General features: G+C 47.1%; 1 protein-coding gene across 2 annotated transcripts in view; it reads right to left on the bottom strand.

The window, feature by feature from the left end:
• drp2 (dystrophin related protein 2) overlaps positions 1-18,652 on the bottom strand; it is a 92,076-nt gene that overhangs the window by 31,339 nt on the left and 42,085 nt on the right. Inside the window, exons 1-3 of one of the 2 annotated variants that reach the window (XM_047037999.1) lie at positions 12,797-12,945; positions 9,502-9,670; positions 1,397-1,553 (exon numbers count right to left, since the gene is read on the bottom strand). In XM_047037999.1, coding sequence (XP_046893955.1) covers positions 1,397-1,553; positions 9,502-9,548 — 204 coding nt within the window. In that variant the 5' untranslated portion in view covers positions 9,549-9,670; positions 12,797-12,945. Of the gene's footprint in view, positions 1-1,396; positions 1,554-9,501; positions 9,671-12,796; positions 12,946-18,652 lie in introns of those variants that run through there. The other variant, XM_047038081.1, reaches the window with a different exon arrangement.

Below are 18,652 nucleotides of genomic sequence, written 5' to 3'. Positions count from 1 at the left end.
ACTTTTACAGCAATGTAGTGCTTGGGGAGCACAAGTGTGTTAGATGGATTATAAAGGAGTACTGCACTGAAAAAATGGAACATTTCAGGGAGAGGAAAGGTGAAGGGAAGGATGGGAGGGACATTAGTAGACGGAGGGGGGGGGGGGGGGGGGGGGAGCATGAAGGCTTAAGGGGGTTTGGCGATGTTAGGCGGACGTATGGACAGTGGGGGATTACTGAACATTTGCTGAGAGACTTTCCGGTCCTGGGAGTAGATTTTTACAGGTTCATGCTAAGTAACAAAATGGTGCGTAGGAGGAGAGAGGAAGCAGCTGAGTGGGGGAGCTCGGTCCAGCGTATGGGTGAGAGAGCGATGGGATGGACTTGGTTAATTGGGAGGGTGATTAGGTAGGAGTGGGGGATGGTGAGAGGGTGATTTGGTAGGAGTGGGGGATGGGATACTCGCGCTGTCAAAACAGCTCACCTCTCTTAGACACTGCATTAACTGACAGCAGAGAAAATTGGAACGAAAGGTGGAAAACGGCATTCTGCTGTCGTTACAGGACCAATTACAGAGTGTGTGTTTGTGTTTGTGCGTGTGCATCTGCTATCAGAGTGTGTTTGTGTGTGCTTTGTGTTACACTGAAGGGAGCTGTTTTTTGTTGGGGAAAATGGAACAACAGGATGCGAGCACCATTGTAAGAATGTTCTCATTTTGTTGAGACGTGTGGATGTGAGTGTCTCTCATCCCTCTGATCCATAGCTGCCTACCCTTACCTGGCCCCCACCTACCGCGAGCTTCATCCTCCACTCGATCTACACATGAAGGACTCAATGCGTCAATTAAAACGGTTTCAGACGGGACACTTGTCTTATTTAAGGACGATTCAGGGCTTTTTATTTCATCTCACCACCAGGTAGCTTGAACAAATAGGGCAGACATTCTGTTCCCTCTGATGTTCCGCTCAGAGAATAGCAAGTCTTAAACACGAAGATGGAGATATAATTTTTGATGGATTGCTAATTTAAGAGAGCCTGAACTCAAAGTGCTTTCTAATTGAATGCAGGCAACTCTCAGTACAAGGATGTTGGTTTGAGATTCACTGTAAGTGCTTACCGACTTCCTTTGTTTCCAATCATGCTAAGGTTAGCTCTGCAGTATTACAGTAAAAAGAAGCCGAGATGGAATTTTACTTTCCAACAAGAAAAAGGAGACATTTCTGCTGTCAGTAAACACGTGCTGTGTTGTGATTACATGCTTGGATTCGTCTGATCAATAACATGCAACCAGAGACTAATTCAAACAGACTGGCTTGTAACACTGGCAGTGTACCTGTCCAACATGTACATACATTTGTTCAGATGGCAGATTTTGAGAATGGTGTGTTAGTGTAGTAGATGGGTTCTAGTACAAACCTGGTGGAACTCTCTCTGGTGCTGCACCGCCCCAGCATCGCCCCCTATAGGCAGCTGCTCAGATAGCTCTTCATCCTTGGCAGTCAGCCACTCGATGATCTCCTGCAGCGAGAGCTGCAGCTTCCCACTGTTGTCTGAGAAGGCCTCCAGACGCACCCTGCCAACACACATGCACACACACACACACATACACACACACACACACACACACACACGCATGGACACACACACACAGTTCAGTTGAGCTAGAGGCTGGTCAGGTGGTCAGACACTCTAAGCACACAGGTGATGTTTGTGAGCTGCTTCTCCTCTGAGCCTGGCTACCTACACAACAACAACAGAGACACAATCTCTTCAGATATCAGAGGTGGATCAACACAGGACAAAGACTCAAGGCGAGACAGTGAGGCTCTATAATAAGCACTCAGCAAGAGTGAAAAGTATGTGAATGGAATTCCGTGACTTGAATCAAAGCGTCACAATATAAATATGCCTTCAAGTCCTGTATGCGTGTGTCTTCTTAATACAGCCCACATCCACATGCATGTTTGGGGAAACCAAATCTATCAATCACGGCAGGCGTACATTACCACACGCGAGGGGGCAAGGTGAACCATTAAATAGAACAACAAGGGGGTTGTCGTGGGCAGCAACCTAGGAATAAATAAAACAGAGTGTTTCCTTTTGCCACCCGCCAGCGGTGTGAGAGATTGTCTTAGGGAATCAGAGCGCTTCCATCAGCATCACAGCTGGGCACGGGGGAGCTGGAGTGTGAAAATGCCCCAGTGTTTCAATTACACACTGGATCCCAGCTTGCAGCCAGCACTCAAAATATCATTATTCCTGCAGAATGTCATACCCTACCACTGTCAAAACACAGACTGCGGACAGAGAGAGAGAGAGAGAGAGAGAGAGAGAGAGAGAGAGAGAGAGAGAGAGAGAAAGAGAGAGAGAGAGACAGAGAGAAAGAGAGAAAGATAGAAAGATAGAGAGAGACAGAGAGAGAGAGGGAGAGAGAGAGAGAGAGAGAGAGAGAGAGAGAGTACCACTGCCAAAGCTGACTGACTACCAAAAAGCCATAGATATGTGAGCAGAGGAATATTGTGGATATTATACAACATAAATGGGCCACAAAGCTAGCCATCGAGACAGTTTAACAGCTAATGTCACATGGCCAACTCTTCATGAGCTGGGTCAACCAGTGCACAAGGGCTGCTGCTGCTATAAACACAGATAGCAATCTGTCAAATTCCCTTCAAGGCACTTGGAGCTGGAGCCACTCACTGATATTTCTTGTGTCCTGAACGAGCCCCTAATGTCTTCAAATAGAAGAGATATGGAAAAGCACTTGGTCAAGGCTCAACTGTCAGTGCTATGATAAGTAGGAATGGAGAGAGAGAGAGAGAAATAAAGAAAAAGAGAGAGAGACATAGAGAGAGAGAAAGACAGAGAGAGAGAGAGATTATTGTCAGGCAAAGATAATGGAGCATGAGGACTGACTCTTTCATGTATGTGTAAAAGGAAATCGTTTCAGTGCAGTGCTTGTTCAGATCTGTGAGTATTTGAGCGTTCCGTCTGAGGGCTTCTCCCAGCTGGGTGTGCTGTGGTTAGGGGACGTTGTGGTCTGGGCCGTGTGTCGGACCCATCACACGTGTCCCGCCCCCACAGGGACATTCTGTCCTCTGTTCTGACCATGCTCACTGACCCACAGTCAGCATGGGGCAAGCCCACACCTGTGTGAGAGAGAGATTGTGTGTGTGTGTGCATGCCTCATGGCTTATAAACCTCTGCCCACAGAAATCCCCATGGGAGTTTCTCTTGACATGTTGAATGTAACCCGACCCGCACACAATGTGGTCAGAGCACAATGTTGACACAGACACACACATGATACACAGAGTATCACAGACTCCACAGGAAACAACTCTTCTGTCCGACCTTCAACAGTTCCCTTTACCCACTCACTCATTGTCTCTCTAATGTACAGTATATCTCATACAGACACACAAACACAAGCACACACCACTCAGCCCCAGACCTCTAAAACCTCTAAGTGAGGCTGTCCATCATGGGCAAAGACACACACACACACACAGACACACACACACACAGACACATAGGGCGGCTTCACTGAGGCGCTTCAGACTGCCACAAATCAGACGATGGTTCTCACACACACGCCCATCACTTCCCGAGCTTCCATTTCACAGCGGAGGCGAGACAAAAGAAAGGGCCCGATGCCGTCATGGAACGGTTGCCCACGCGGCTGAAGCTGCCAGCTCCACCTCCGGAGGGGGCGTGGGGGGGGCGCTGGGGCGGGCGCTGGAGGGGGAGCTGGAAGGGGCGCTGCCAGGGGACGGCAGGCCCCCAGGTGTTTCATCTCCGGTGAGCACAAACCAGGATGAATTGAAAAGCCTTTTTTTCCATGGGATTGCATCCTGCTGCTGCACTGAGATGGGAGACGCCAGAGAGACTGTGTGTGTGTGTGTGTGTGTGTGTGGGGGGGGGGGGGGGGGGGGGTGCAGGAGGAAAATCGAAAGGAAGGAGAAGTGGAGAGAGAAGAAGAGAGATGTGAAGTGAGTGAAGAGCGAGTGAGGGGTGGACAGACTGACCCTCACCTGGGCTCCAATACACTTCAGGCATGGATGGTGCTGTGGAGACAGCCATCGGGTATGGGTGAATGTGTATTTACGTGTGAGTCTGTGTGTGTTGGTGTGTGTGTTGGTGTGTGTGTGTGTGTGTTGGTGTGTGTGTATTGTTTGACACGTTCCATAGCCACTGCCACCAGGCTCCACGAAGCAGCATGAAGCAGGTCATCCATAAGACTGCCCTAATGGAAGGTGATGTGTCATGGCTATGAGCTGGACTGATACGGGCCTGCCTCCTGCACTAGGTGATAGCAAGGCACTCAGTCCATCAGGACCACACACAACAAATGGACAAAAAGTCACTAATGGCGGTATGAGGCTTCCTGTAAACACAAGAAACACCCCCCCCCCACACACACCCCACCACACCCCATCCTCACCCTTTCCCCAGAGCCACCTTCTAAAGTAAATGAATTAGAACTCAAGATGTTATCAGGGGGAGGGATTAGAACAGAAAGGGGCCACTACGGGTCAGAGATTGATTAAAGGGGGAGAAATAGAACGTTTCTTTTTAGGAAAAACAAGGCGAGTCTCAAGGCCTTGTCTTTGAGGCTGGCATCATCCCCCCTCCTTCATGTTCCTCTCTACACAAAGCAAAGAGGTGGAGGGCTGGGGAGAAGCGACATAAAGGTGGACCAAGAATTACTACAAAGCTACTACAAATCCCTTATCAAAGGGCAGACAGAGCAGGAATCAGTGTGTGTGTGTGTGTGTTCTCTTTTCAGGATGGGTTTTGTGGGTCAGACAAGCCAGAAGTAAGGAGAGCTGTATAACTGCCTCTTTCTTCTCTGTCGAGCCGCAATGAGTCACTGGTTAATCTACGTGAAGCCATACACAGCTCTGTGTGATTCATACTTTTGAAACAAACATTCTCTCATTTACAGTTGCTTGTGTGTATATACAGTACCTATTGTTTGCCAGGGCCTGAAAGTATTTGTACGATGCAAACTGAGGGACTTTGTGTGGTGGTGAATCTTCCAGAACTTACATTACAGTATGATAAGCAGCACACATACACAAATATTTAGTAACTATGTACTATAACCCTTATGAAAGACCCCCCCCCCCCACACACACACACACACACACACACACACACACGCACACACAGACAGACAAACAAGATTTCAAGGGCATACTGTAGTGGACAATAAAAGAGTCAGTGTTCTCGTGAAACGAGGGGCACTTGAATGTAACTGCACAGCAGCAGTCTGGAGCAAAGCTCTCTAAGGCAGCTGACACAGCCTCTGTGGTGAATACACTCCCACCTCAAGAAAACAATCTACTCAACTCTCCGTGTGTGTGTTCACGCATGTGTGTTGTATTTTTATGCATGTGTGTGCTGTATATGAGCATGTATATGTGTGTCTGTGTGTGTGTCTGTGTGTGTGTGTGTCTGTGTGTGTGTGTGTGTGTCTGTGTGTGTGTGTGTGTGTGTCTGTGTGTGTGTGTGTGTGTCTGTGTGTGTGTGTGTGTGTCTGTGTGTGTGTGTTGTGATCTGTGTGGGATGTGTGGGGGAACATGTCTTCTAGTGAGCATTAATCAACTGTCTGACAGAACAGAGGAGGAGGTTGGCATGTAATATAGAGAGAAACAGCATCAGATCCAAACATTGTTCAGATTTCCCTGCTCCTCTCTGATCATCTTCCTTCTACTGTAGGTCTTCATTACGTCAGTCCTCAGGTCTTTTCATCAAAGCCTCCTGCTTGGTACAGTAGGAGTGCAAAACCTGATTATCTCTCCTTTCCAAAGTGGAGTTGCACTGCTGTAGTCCAGAGCATCGCTCCACCATGTTGGCTCTGATCTCCACAGCGCTCGGCTCTGTTGGGGGGGGGCGGCCCCTCTACTCACAGTTCAGCACCCCTCCCCTCAGTTAACTCACCCCCTCCCTTCAGTTAACTCACCCCCTCCCTTCAGTCAGCTCACCCCCTCCCTTCAGTCAGCTCACCCCCTCCCTTCAGTCAGCTCACCCCCTCCCTTCAATCAGCTCACCCCCTCCCTTCAATCAGCTCACCCCTCCCTTCAGTCAGTTCACCCTCCCTTCAATCAGCTCACCCCCTCCCTTCAGTCAGCTCACCCCCTCCCTTCAGTCAGCTCACCCCCTCCCTTCAGTCAGCTCACCCTGCCACGCTTAAATTGCCATCTCTGATCTACTTATAAAGGCCTTTTTTAATAATTCATGGAATTCATGGTTCCCTTCTGATTTGATTCGGCAAGTGTCTCAAAGTTGGTTTGTTTGCCAGCCGCAGAAACAGAGCAGGCCTCGCCACGAGATGTGGCGAAAGTGTTGGAGGCGCCCCTCCCCCCCCCCCTCCCCCCCCCTCCCCCCTCCCCTACCCCTCCCTCCCCCACCCCACCTCCCTCCGCTCCATGATTAAATCAGCAACCCTGCACTACCCTCCCTGGTCTGCATGACACAAACAACATTCTCAGGAGGAGAAAGCAGTGATGTTCTGCATTGCAAACACTCCTCAGTCCTCCTTGTCTCAGTCAAAACAACATGTTTTGTCTGCTTGCTAAAAGGAACAGAGTTAACAGGTTGCATCTCTTCTGATCAGAGTGTGGTCACCCCAGTCATTGTACCCTAGCATCAGAAGTATAACACAGCTGAACAGGACATATGCCACCATTGACAAAATCTAATGACCAGGTTCCTTGCACCAAGGAGTCACCTGCTGACTCCCCTCCAATTGCATCTCACTGAATGATGGATGACTCAGCGATCCAGCGAGATTAAGTTCCTTTTTTAGTTTCTTCCAGTCAAATCACTGAGTTCCATTCCGCTGGCATGGGGGTCCCCTGGTTTGACCCCTGACCCCTTGCTGTAGCTTCAAACCAGGATGATTAGCTTGTAATTGGAGCTGAATAGGGCCTGCAGGCTGGGTAAAATGAGCAGCTGCAAGGCAGAGCTGGTGGAGGGAAAGTGGGACGCCGCACAGCCACAGGGCACTGCACAGGGCTGCTGCAAGGACTGAGCTACTGTACAGGGCGCTCTCAGAAGAGAGAGAGAAGAGGGGGGAAGACGAGAGAGAGAGACAGAGAGAGAGAGAGAGAGAGAGAGAGAGAGAGAGAGAGAGAGACAGAGACAGAGAGTTGGAGAGAGATTTGGGAGGAGAAAAACAACAGAGGACGGCACAGTGTTTGGGAGCAGGGCACAGTGTTTGGGAGCAGGGCACAGGGTTTGGGAGCAGGACACAGGGTTTGGGAGCAGGACAGTGTCTACCCAGAGAACAGAGAGGCTTCTCTCACAGTGTGGGTCAGCGCAGGTGGGTGGCCCTGCTCTGAAACCATCCCAGACATGTGTCCCAGAACGGGCACTCGCTCATTCCCAGCGTGCCACTGTGCCCCCCACGCCAACCCCCGAGGGCATTCTCCACAACGCAGAGCCCAAGGGCAATGCAGCGTTTCGTCTCAACAAGGACAGCTTGTTCCATGAACAACAAAAGAGTCTCAGTAAATCATAATGTGAAAATACTGATCAGAATCAGCCAAACGAAAGCAGCACACATTACATGCAGACAACTCTGTATTTGGAAATGAGGTATAATATCTTGGTTCTTTATGTAAATGTATATCCCAGTTTCAGTATTCGACCTGATTAATGTCCTCCTTCTTAACACAGTGAATGAAGTGCTGTCCAATATCCATATTACTTATCATTCCCAGTTGATTATGACAGACGTGTTCAATCACGATGTAGTGGCATTGATTAAAACCATAATCACTACCACTTCATAAGCAATCAATCGAGCTCTCAATTGCGCAACACACACACAATACCGCACACAGGGAAGAACCAACCAACTGATACAGATATAGATACAGTCAATAAAAGAACAGTGAGGAGGGTTATATTTAAGGTAAGAAAAACTGTTTGACAGTTTACAGCCAGTTAGTCTGTAAAAAGACAGCTGGTTTTAGCTCCGTCTTGTCTCCCTTGTCCAGCTGAAACAGAATCCTCCTCCGCCTGCAGCCCCCCCCCCCAGACAGGCCAGTCCACACAGCCCCCCTCTCCAGTCTAGATCTCTCCATTTCTAGTCTTTTGGGGTCTGTGTCTTCTCTTGGTCTCACTCTCTCTCTCAGGTCTCTCTACAATCTAATGTGTGAACATGCGGGCCATCCACAGTGATGTTGTTACACAGTGCTGCAGGAGAATCTGTCTTCCACAATCTCCCCAGTATCCTCCCCCCACTAGCCTCCATTCCCCCACAGAGAGGCACCAGGGTCAAGTAAGTCATTAAAGGGGGCAAACGGAGTAAACAGGATGACAGCAAAATTAAAGACATACAAACGACACACCAAGCTTGGACGCCTCCCAATTAAGTACTAGAAAACGACCGAGCTCGCTCTAATTGTTTTGCTGATGCAAACCTCTGAAGTGTAGCTCTCGAGGCTGCTACATTAACCCACATTATATCAATAATGAATAAGTCGATGCACACATGTATTGAGGAACACGTTACCACGAGGCAGCCCATTACGAAGACAATGGGTTCTTAATAGTCAGAGAAGCGGAGGCACGGAAGGCACTAGCTAGTTGAATAGTAGGAACATGAAGAATATGGAATGCATTTAAAAGTGCAAGGGAAAACACTGGCACATTAAAATGTCAATAAAAGATGCATGCTTATACATTCTGCTAGAATAACAACATGATTAGACAGCAAAGCCAGCCAGTGTTGCAACAAATGTGTTGTCATTTGTACACCATAGACTGAATGTTTCTAAAGCCCAGGTGAAAACAATGGAAAAGAATGAAGAAAAAGCTGCATTTCCTATAGTGGCATAATAGTTACATAGTGACCACTGCAGTTAGTAAATGATGCTGCCAAGAACCCACAAAATAAATGAACAGGTGAGCAAACCCCCAGTCATTGATTGTTCAGTACACCCAACTGTCTCTGCTCTGCAGTTTCCTCTTTCTCTTTGTCCATCTCTCTCTCTCCCTCCCTCTCTCCCCCTTTCTGCCTTTCTTTCTCTCTTCCTCTAGTTTGCCAAAGAGACTGTTGGCTAAGTCATGCTTTAGTTAATCATAGCCAGCTTAAAACAAAAATGCCTGAATAGCTTTGTGGAAAAACAAAACGTTCCCTGACAAATGGTGAAAAGAAGAGAAGAAAGGCTTTGTCAATCCCAAGCAGCAGAAATGATGACCATGAGTGTACAGTAGTACACACCTACCAACTGTATCCCCGATGGGATCTTTGAAGTTCGAACTTTGAATCTTGGTCACAACTGACACAGACTCTAAATCAGTTTTTGCCACATTGTCACCCAGCATTTGAAGCATTTTGAATCACTGAAATCCAGTATTGAAGCAGCATCTTATCCCCTTTGAAATGTTTTTTTTTCCCACCCCATTGAAAGGCTGCATTTACACAGGCTCTTAGCCCCATTGAACCTGTCTGTTTGGACTGCTTCTAAGCCCCGCTGGAAGCCCCGGTGTTAATGGCATCTTACCGGATGTTGTGGGACTTCCGTTTGATCTCGTTCCAGCACAGGTTCATGTCTCCAGGCTGCTGGGGCCCTCTGAGCCTCCCACACTCAGTGCCCTCCTCCTGCCCCTCAGGATCCACCGTGGACTGGCAGGGCACACAGCGGCATCCCGGCCACGAGGGCCGTCCTGCAGCTGCACACAACACACACAGAGGTCAACAACAACCCAAACATACAGGTCAGAATGAAAGTTCTATAGCGTACAGTACATGCAGGACAGCAAGTCTTATTTTAAAAGGATTTCCTTTACATAACTTGCTCCATTATTGATTTTGACCCAATCATCTTATTCAGAAGAAAACTAAAGAGCACTAAAGTGACTCTGAAGGCACTAAAGTGACTCTGAAGTCCAAGACAACTAGACAACTAGACAACTAGACAACTAAAGTCCCAGTGAAGGTTACTGCAGCAGGATGTTATATACTGCACATGACACACAAGTGCCTGTAAAGATCCCTGAAGTTGAACATATAATAAGACTATATTTATATAGCACATTTCATACAAGAATTGCAGCCCAAGCATATCCTTCCCTGTTATTCTGTTCCATTAAAGTGGAGGAAACAGCCGAGACTCCAAACACCGAGAGGCTAGGTGAGGATCGGCTCTGAGAGGTGGGATGCAGCAAAGCATTAGGGATTCACCCCACTCTCTCCACAAACACAGACACACACACACACACACACACACACACACACACACACACACACACACACACACACACTAAGAACCTCTCAGAATCAGTCAGTTCTTGGCAGTGAGCTGTGAGGAGTTGTTCTTCCAGGTCGTGACACGGCTCATCTCTGGTCATTGAGTTGTCAGAGAGCTTCTGTCTTCATCTCCAATCAAATCCCCTCTCATCCTCTGCACCAGGTCACCACCCCTACCTGTACTGCACCACTCCGCCAAACCTTTTAGCCCCACTCAAGCTCAATCCACTGCCTGACTTTACACACTCTCACACACACATGCACACACACACACTTGCACACAAGTATATGCACACCCAATTGCATGCACAAAAATGAGAGAGAGAGAACGAGAGAGAGAGAGAGAGAGAGAGAGAGAGAGAGAGAGAGAGAGAGAGAGGGACAGAGAGAGGGAAACAGAGAGAGAAAGCATTCAGGGTTGTTGCAATGGGTGGGCTGCAAAAATAAATTGTGCCTGAAATGTGCTATGAAGAGGCATCTTTTGTTGCCATGTCAATATTTGAGTGAACTTGTCCAGAGGGGTAGAAAACATTAGACTCACGGCAGGCTCATCGCCTCGCCTTGGGATTTTTTATAAATATCCTCTGCGTCCCTCACACAGTCTCTCTCCCCTGCTTTCTCTTTTATCGCTCTTCCAGCCATTTTTCTCCTCTCTCCCCTTTCTCCAATCTCTCCCTCTCTCCCTCTCTCCCTCTCCTTCTCCCTCTCCCTCTCTCCCTCTCTCCCTCTCTCTCCCTCTCTCTCCCTCTCTCCCTCTCTCTCTGTTTGTTTGTTCACGTGCAATTTTTCTATCTCTGAAGAATCAACAGTACTTCCCCCTCCTTTCTGTCACCCTTCCTGTACCTCAGTATAATCCACTGGCTCTGTGATTAATCCTCTGTATTCATGGTTCATCAGATATGTGGACAGGAACTCAGATACTGTTAATGCCTCTACTACAGAAATAAGCTCCTTCAGCCACTCCAACCTCATTAGAAGTCGGCTATGAAACCGGCAGACCCAGTTTCTCCCCAACGGTCACAACACGGCTGGGTTACTATGACAGCGTAGAGACCACAGACAGTGACGCCCTGAGACCGGTTGCGGCGGCGTGACCACGTTTGTTTACTGGACGGGAAATCGAGCTGAATCAACACCAGCACAGCGACAACAACAAGCAGAACAGCGGATGGAGGAAGGGAGGCCACGGCCAAGGGCGGGAGGGGATGCCAGGCACACTGGCGAGGAGAGGGCGGACTGACGGCTGGCAGGCCTGGCAGAACACTGAGGTCTGCTCCTTCCTCTCCTTCCTCTCCTTGCTTTCTTTCCTTTCTTTCCTCCCCGGCCGGAGACACCCAGCCATGGCAGCCCTCAGATGAGCCCAGATCAGAGTGACAGAGGTAGACGCCCACACACACACATTCAAGCAACCATGCACCACACACACACACCTTTACAGGCACACACACGTACACACATATGATGGGTTACATCAAATTGTAAAAAGACAGACCTGAACCAACTATAAATCAAAACAGATTTATCACATCCAGGCCCATGAAGAATAGAGCAACATTGTGGACTTACTGTAACACAGACCAAAACGCCCGCGCAGGTTTGACATGTCGTTAGCACTAGTCAAGCATTAAACCTGCATTATTAATGGGGTTGACTGGCTGTGGCATTTTGTGATCACTGAGGCATTCATATCTCCCCAGAGGGAAAGTCCCCTCGCTAGGTGCTATAAGCTCGGAGACACACGCTGCCAAGCCAGGCTCCAGTCCTAGCGTTGCCATGGCAGGGTTCACACCTCTGTTAGACCCAAACTGTCTGACGCTGTTTACGAGAAAATAACTAGCTGTCCTCCAGACCGCTTCACAATTTAAAAACCCTGCACGGTCGCTGTGTGACATTTTATGCGTCCTTCTAAGACTGCAGCCAGCCAAAATAGCCTCAGGAGGGGAATCTTTTCCACTGAGAAGTGAAATACAGATCAAGGCATCTCAGCATCATCAAAGATAAGACACAAAGCTTTCAGAGAGAGACTCCCCAACAGAAGACAGTTCAACTAAGCAGATAAACTGTCAGCTGATCAAAGCGACCGTACTTCTAACGCCACGTGTACACCGTGATAGAATCAGGAGGTATCACGCATCTCAGGCCATAAGAAGATACACTTTACACTTATTACTGAAGCTCTGCTGATGGGGCCCCTCTGACAGAGATATAGGTAGTGGCAGTTTTTTATGATTTCATTGAAAGTTATCACACATATGAAAGGTGGTATGGAGGAGGTTGGCCTTTCCAGAGGTAAATAGATATAGATGTTAATATTTATCGTGTTTTGGATTCACCACCTTCAACCGCCCCTTTACAACTTCCACTCACCCCTTACACGCCTTCCTCAAACTGGGCTTTCTTACAGTTTTGTAACAATGCCCTATATCGTTAGCACGTGATACCACTTAATGACATAGCATTTCTTATATACCTAAAATGTTTGTATTATAGGTATTGTTATGTACTTACATGAGAGTCGTTTTAACCTTAACATGAAGGGCTGCTCTTACCTTGATAGGACAATCCAAATAAGCTACGATTCTGTCACCACTGGTATTCCACAAGCTCTCATTCACCCACTGTAGTCCTTGTCCTTTTTAGGGAACGCAGTTCTCATCATGACATTGACTCTATTGCGTGGATATGTGTGTGAGTACAGAATGCTAGTGTTTATTTGGTATGATGGGAGTGTGTGACACAAACACACACACACACACACACATACACCCATACACACACAGAGGCTCTTCTCTGGTTCTCTGGTGAAAGGGCTTGTTGTCCGTCACATTCCTGCCAACACCTACCTGGTCTCTACCCACCAGCACAGAGAAAGGCCATCTTCCAGTATCCATCCACCCATAGACACCCCATCCTTCATCCAACCCTCACCCAGACACACACAGCAACAATACACACCAGTATCATGTTATGCATTATGGTCATGGAATACTCTGAAATGAACCAAAACCAGCAATATAGGTGGTTTGGATTATGGGGAACATGCCAACCATGTTTATGAAAAATGTCACATACATGTGTAAGTATGTATATGACATTTTTCATAAACATGGTTGGCATGTTACCCATAATAAATATATATATATGTAAGGTATAATGCAGGATATTGGACACCTCGTCAAAATGTCACATACATGTGTAAGTATGTATATGACATTTTTCATAAACATGGTTGGCATGTTACCCATAATAAATATATATATATGTAAGGTATAATGCAGGATATTGGACACCTCGTCGGGCATTATCCCTTCCATATATATATTTAATATTAATATTCAAAGAACTTGTGATACAAAAACACCCACAGGAGGTTAACCATGTGTCACTGTGAAGAACCCTGACTGTGGTGTTTCAGCTACAGCAGCTTAATAACTGCCAGACTGACTCATAGACAAAGAGCTTCCAGGAGGTTTATTGGTGTATGGCTGTGTAGGAGAATGTGAGTGCGTGTGTGAGCGTGTCTGTGTATGTGTGTGTGTGTGTGTGTGTGTGTGTGTGTGTGTGTGTGTGTGTGTGTGTGTGTGTGTGTGTGTGTGTGTGTGTGTGTGTGTGTGTGTGAGCATGTCAGCTCTATCCTTCCACAGAGGTTTTGGGGCCCTTGCCTGTAGCAGCTGTCGGCCGTGTTCCTGATGGGGGTTAGTGGCGAGGCTGTGCCCTCTCTCTACTCTCCTGCATCCCTTCCTCCACATCCCCCTCCTCTTTCCCCCTCTCCTTTTATACACCCCCCACCCCTCCTCCTCCACCCCCTCCCACCCCTCCCTCCCTTCTCCACCATCTCACCTCCCCACCTCCCACATCCCCTCTACACTCTCTCCCCTCCCCTCTCCTACGTCCTCCCCTCTACATCCCCCTCTCCTGTCTCCTCTACTGTACAACCCCCACACTGTCTCAACTCCCCCTCCCAACCCCACCCAGCCCTTCTCCCTCCCCAGCAGCCTGAGCTGCACCAGCAGCCAGGACAAACACATCAGGCCTCCAGCTCCCAGAACCCACTGCAGCTTGTGTACCAGAGCCTTCCCTCCCCAGCTGTAGCGGTCACACACGGCTGGCGTGTGTGACGGTGGCTGTCGTGACAGAGCTCAGGCAGGCTGACACACGCGGGGGCACGCAGGCACACCCACACAGCGGGCTTACACAGGTGCATTCACACACACACACACACGCACACACGCACACACAAGGGCCACAATCACACAACCTAATATGCTTGGACACTCACAGGTGCATGCACACACACTCACGTACACACACAGATGACTGCGCACCCACAAACACACACACACACACACAAACACACACAATAGTGCTATTCCCTCTGAAACACTGCTACAGTCTCTCAGGACTGACTTTTCTTGTCTCTGCATGATTGGATGGGTAAGACCAGGGCAGGGGAAGTATTCAACGCCACACCACCTCACCTGACTCTTGACCACGCTGAACGATTCACCCTCCAGCCACACATTATTATCCTTTGAATGTTACAGTAATGTCCTCCCAATGATAAACAGTAATTTTCCCAGTGAGAACATGCCCTGAAAATACTTATTTATCTGAGCTTTGCCCCTGCTCTCATCCTAAAGAGGCTGCTTTGAAATTAGACCTGCATTATCATTAACATGATTGTCCTCTGTTAAGGTACCCTGTTGGCTGACAGAGAGGAATGTTATTGGAGCACTTTGTCTGCATGCTCTTTGTGTCCCCCTCATCAGGTGAACCAGAACTCATGTTTTATTCATGTCAGCACTTCTGGCTGGTTAAGTGCTTTCGGGGCAGCAGATGTACTTTCATTGACGACATGAGGATGGCATACACGCACACATAGAAGTACATGCGTGTGTGTGCGTGTTTCGAGGAAGCGCCCTCAAGATTCCCTGAGCTCCACAGGCCTACAGTGGTGGAAGGCCGGTGTTTCAAATGAGTCTCTCCAACACGAACCTCCCGCCCATCACAGCGTCCCTGGTCAGATCACCACCACCCGTATCACCAGTTGAGCTGGAGATACCAAAAGAACATAAGCAGGGGTCCCATTAGACTCAAATGAGAGCTTCAATAAAACAGATACCCATTCATTAGATGCAGTTACTGTATCTGGCTCTCTCCTTGAACACTCTGTCTTTATTTGACTGATATCAGCTACTGGCTGAGCAAGCTCTGTGATGTATGATTGCCATCGCAACCATCTCGCTGCAGATGACATCATTCTGAAAGCTGCATGACACGGTTAAAAGCTCTGGCAAAATACACACTTCCTAATGGTTTGGATATTGATTTGGAATATCTATGCAAGAGAGAGATAGTGTGTGTGTGTGTATGTGTGTGTGTGTCAGAGATCCAGTGTTTGAGTTAGTGCCTTTTCCCCACATGGTGAGGGTGATTTGTGCTGATCTCATACAATGGGGTATTGCTTATGTTACAAGGGTTACTTGCTTTATTATTGAACTGTCAGAATGTGGCTGATAGGTTCGCTCTCATATCTGCCATGTCCACACGGTCAATTCCTACTAATGCTGAGTATGAACAGATGCAGCAGTATGATGCCATCATCAGAGTCTTTTTGATGACAAAATTACAGCTGACGTATCTCAATTTCAGAGGAACAGAGGATCTGTACAAGAGGTTTGTTCGATTAGTCTCGGTGTGGAATATGTTCTCAAATTAAAACACAAGACAGAACAAAGTCTCAAAAGCACGAAACAAATTATGTTTGTTAGTTTGATTTATGGATAGAAATGTGTTATTCAAGCCCAAGTAGAACAGTAATTAAACTGCGGATTAAAATGCCTCTCTTAATTAAATGGAAGATTGGGTCCTTGGTGAATGACTGCACACCTTCTGCAAACAAATAGGAGAGCAAATTGCAAGGAAATTGAGTGGCAACAACATGCCTCCCAATCCCTCTGTGGTTACAATACGTCTGTTATGATGTACCATTATGTGTCCTGACAAAATCGTTTTTCCTCAGTACAACCTGAGTCAAAAGAAGGTCATGTTTTCCCTCATGAAAGCCTTATTTTGATGTTTATGACGCTCGCAATCTGCAGATATTTACGTAGGAGTAAATTCCGAAACGAGGGCGAGGGCAAAACATTAGGTATGTGACACCAAGAGGATTGGAGAGCGTTTCAGTCTATCTCTTACACAGATTGTTTGGGTCCCTGTTTCGCCTTTTATTACAACCAAAGGGGCTTTTAGGGTATTAGCTCAAGAAATTCTACTATTCATCTCATTTGAGTTGATACTGCAGCCCTGAGTTCCATTGTGGGAGTGTATATTCGGGGGAAAGCACAGCTCTCTTTTCAACATCAAAATGTGCCTGACGAAAGGCAGCTTTGAAGTGAACACCACAACTTCTGTGACGAAACTGCACACACCTACACGCCCATTAACACACAAAAACTAGCAGTCTCGCAAACTCATTTCATGCATTGCCTTCATCTGAAACAACCATTTCCATATAACCATTTGCAGGAGAAATGTACCCACTATGTTTAGACTTAATTAAAGGAAATTAACCCAAGAAAGTACACGCTCCTCCTCACGCTGACTGTGTGAACACATCTGAGATTAAAGAGCATACTGCTTTCTAAAGCACGGTGATGTGTGCAAAAGGAACGCCAGCTTCAGAACATTCCTCGTTCAAACCTCAGAACAGACTCCACCTAATTAAGATGACTTCCTCCAAACAAAGTCTGTGATATGGAACGAGGCTTTGAAGAGAAAAACAAAACAAGCTCCACATGACAAGAACCCCTTTCCTCAGCCCAGCACTCTGACCAGGCAGGCCTCCTGGTCTCACATACCTGGTCCTAGGGGAGGCCTTAGGTCCAATACTGATCTAGCAGCATAGTGTACAGTCATTACTGCATTCTCACAGGTCCACGTGTTCCCCGCTACCTTCTTTAGACGCTCGCTCTCACACTCGACTGTGGTTCATCTGAGAGCCTGGGATCTCATTAAACAGGAGAGAGAACGCTTGTGACAGGGTCTGCTGTGACATTTCGCTCTCTGCTGGCCCGGCCACACTGGCAGGCCTGGCAGCTTGTCACTTCCTGTAAGTTGAAGGTGCATTACTGACTGGGAGGGACACGAGGCTGGGTGACAGCTTGTTGTTCTATAGAGAGCTTCCTATGAATCACGAAATCGACAGGAATATCTATACAGTGGATTGTTACCTAGTACTTCTGGTTCAGGACAGGACAGCGGTTACAACAACCGTCTACTGAGTATTATTCTGTTAGAGAACTAATGTCATGAAGCAAAGTGCAGGCAAAAATAACATATATGCAAGAGACTGAAAAACAACTGTCATTACCTACTGTAATTAAAAGAAACAAGAAATGTGGTAGTCACAGGAAACATTGGACAAGACAGACTCTGAATATAATTACTGATGAATCTGATGATTACTGAGATATGTAAGCTGGCTGTTTGGGTAAACAAGGTCATGTTGTTTCTTGTCTCATTAGCGGAATATGCTCAGACACAGAAAGATGACTGTTGTAACGGTTATTAACATAAATCAAGACAGGATGGTCGAAAACAGAAAAAAACTGAGAGACAAGCAGGGAGACACAAGGGACAGCGTGACTGTAAGTCTGTCCCTACTTGTGAACGTTCCACAGACTTCAAGTTCTGGTAAACCCAAGTAGCAAATTATGTGTGAGCATAATCAGTGTCTGAGCTAGGCATGGTACAAATTAATTATACTTAGATTTGAGGGAAAGTTAAGAAAAGAGAAGGAGAGAGGGCAATTTGCTACCATTAAGTTGCTCTGAGACTGGGTTTCAATGCACTAATGATGCGCTAATGATGGAGAAGAGAGTAAAATATTCAGGTAAAAACTCCCTCGCAATGTGTGAATGAAACTGACATTAACAAGCACCCACTCCTTGTAAGATCAGTTTAAGGTCTGTTCGTTTCCACTCTTTTTTAATTATATTCCTGAGATTCTTCACACTGCCTTATTTAATTTGAACCAGTTTGGCGCGTAAGAGAGCCGAGTAGCATTCTCAGAACCATGATGCCCTTTGGAGAATGGAGGAGGAAGAGAGAAATGGACAGAGAGAAAACAAAACTGACATTTCAGTGAGGGATTTCAGCTGGGCATCCAAACGGAGCACTTCATTGCACTGACCTCCCCTCTAAAAGAATTTGAAGACAAAACTGTGACTATCCTTTTCCATATAGAGAGCTCTATTCAGCCTGATCTCTGACGGAGGGGTCATGAGAAGGCACAAAAAGGTCATTAAGATTGTACAGATCATAAGACAAACATTGTTAGAGAGCTCTGCTACAGCATAGAACAACAACAACACAAATGGAGAATGATATCCTCTGAATGTAAG

The sequence above is a fragment of the Hypomesus transpacificus genome, chromosome 1 (assembly GCF_021917145.1).
Source record: "Hypomesus transpacificus isolate Combined female chromosome 1, fHypTra1, whole genome shotgun sequence".
Lineage (NCBI taxonomy): Eukaryota > Metazoa > Chordata > Actinopteri > Osmeriformes > Osmeridae > Hypomesus > Hypomesus transpacificus.
This window is presented reverse-complemented; position numbering and strand designations above follow the sequence as displayed.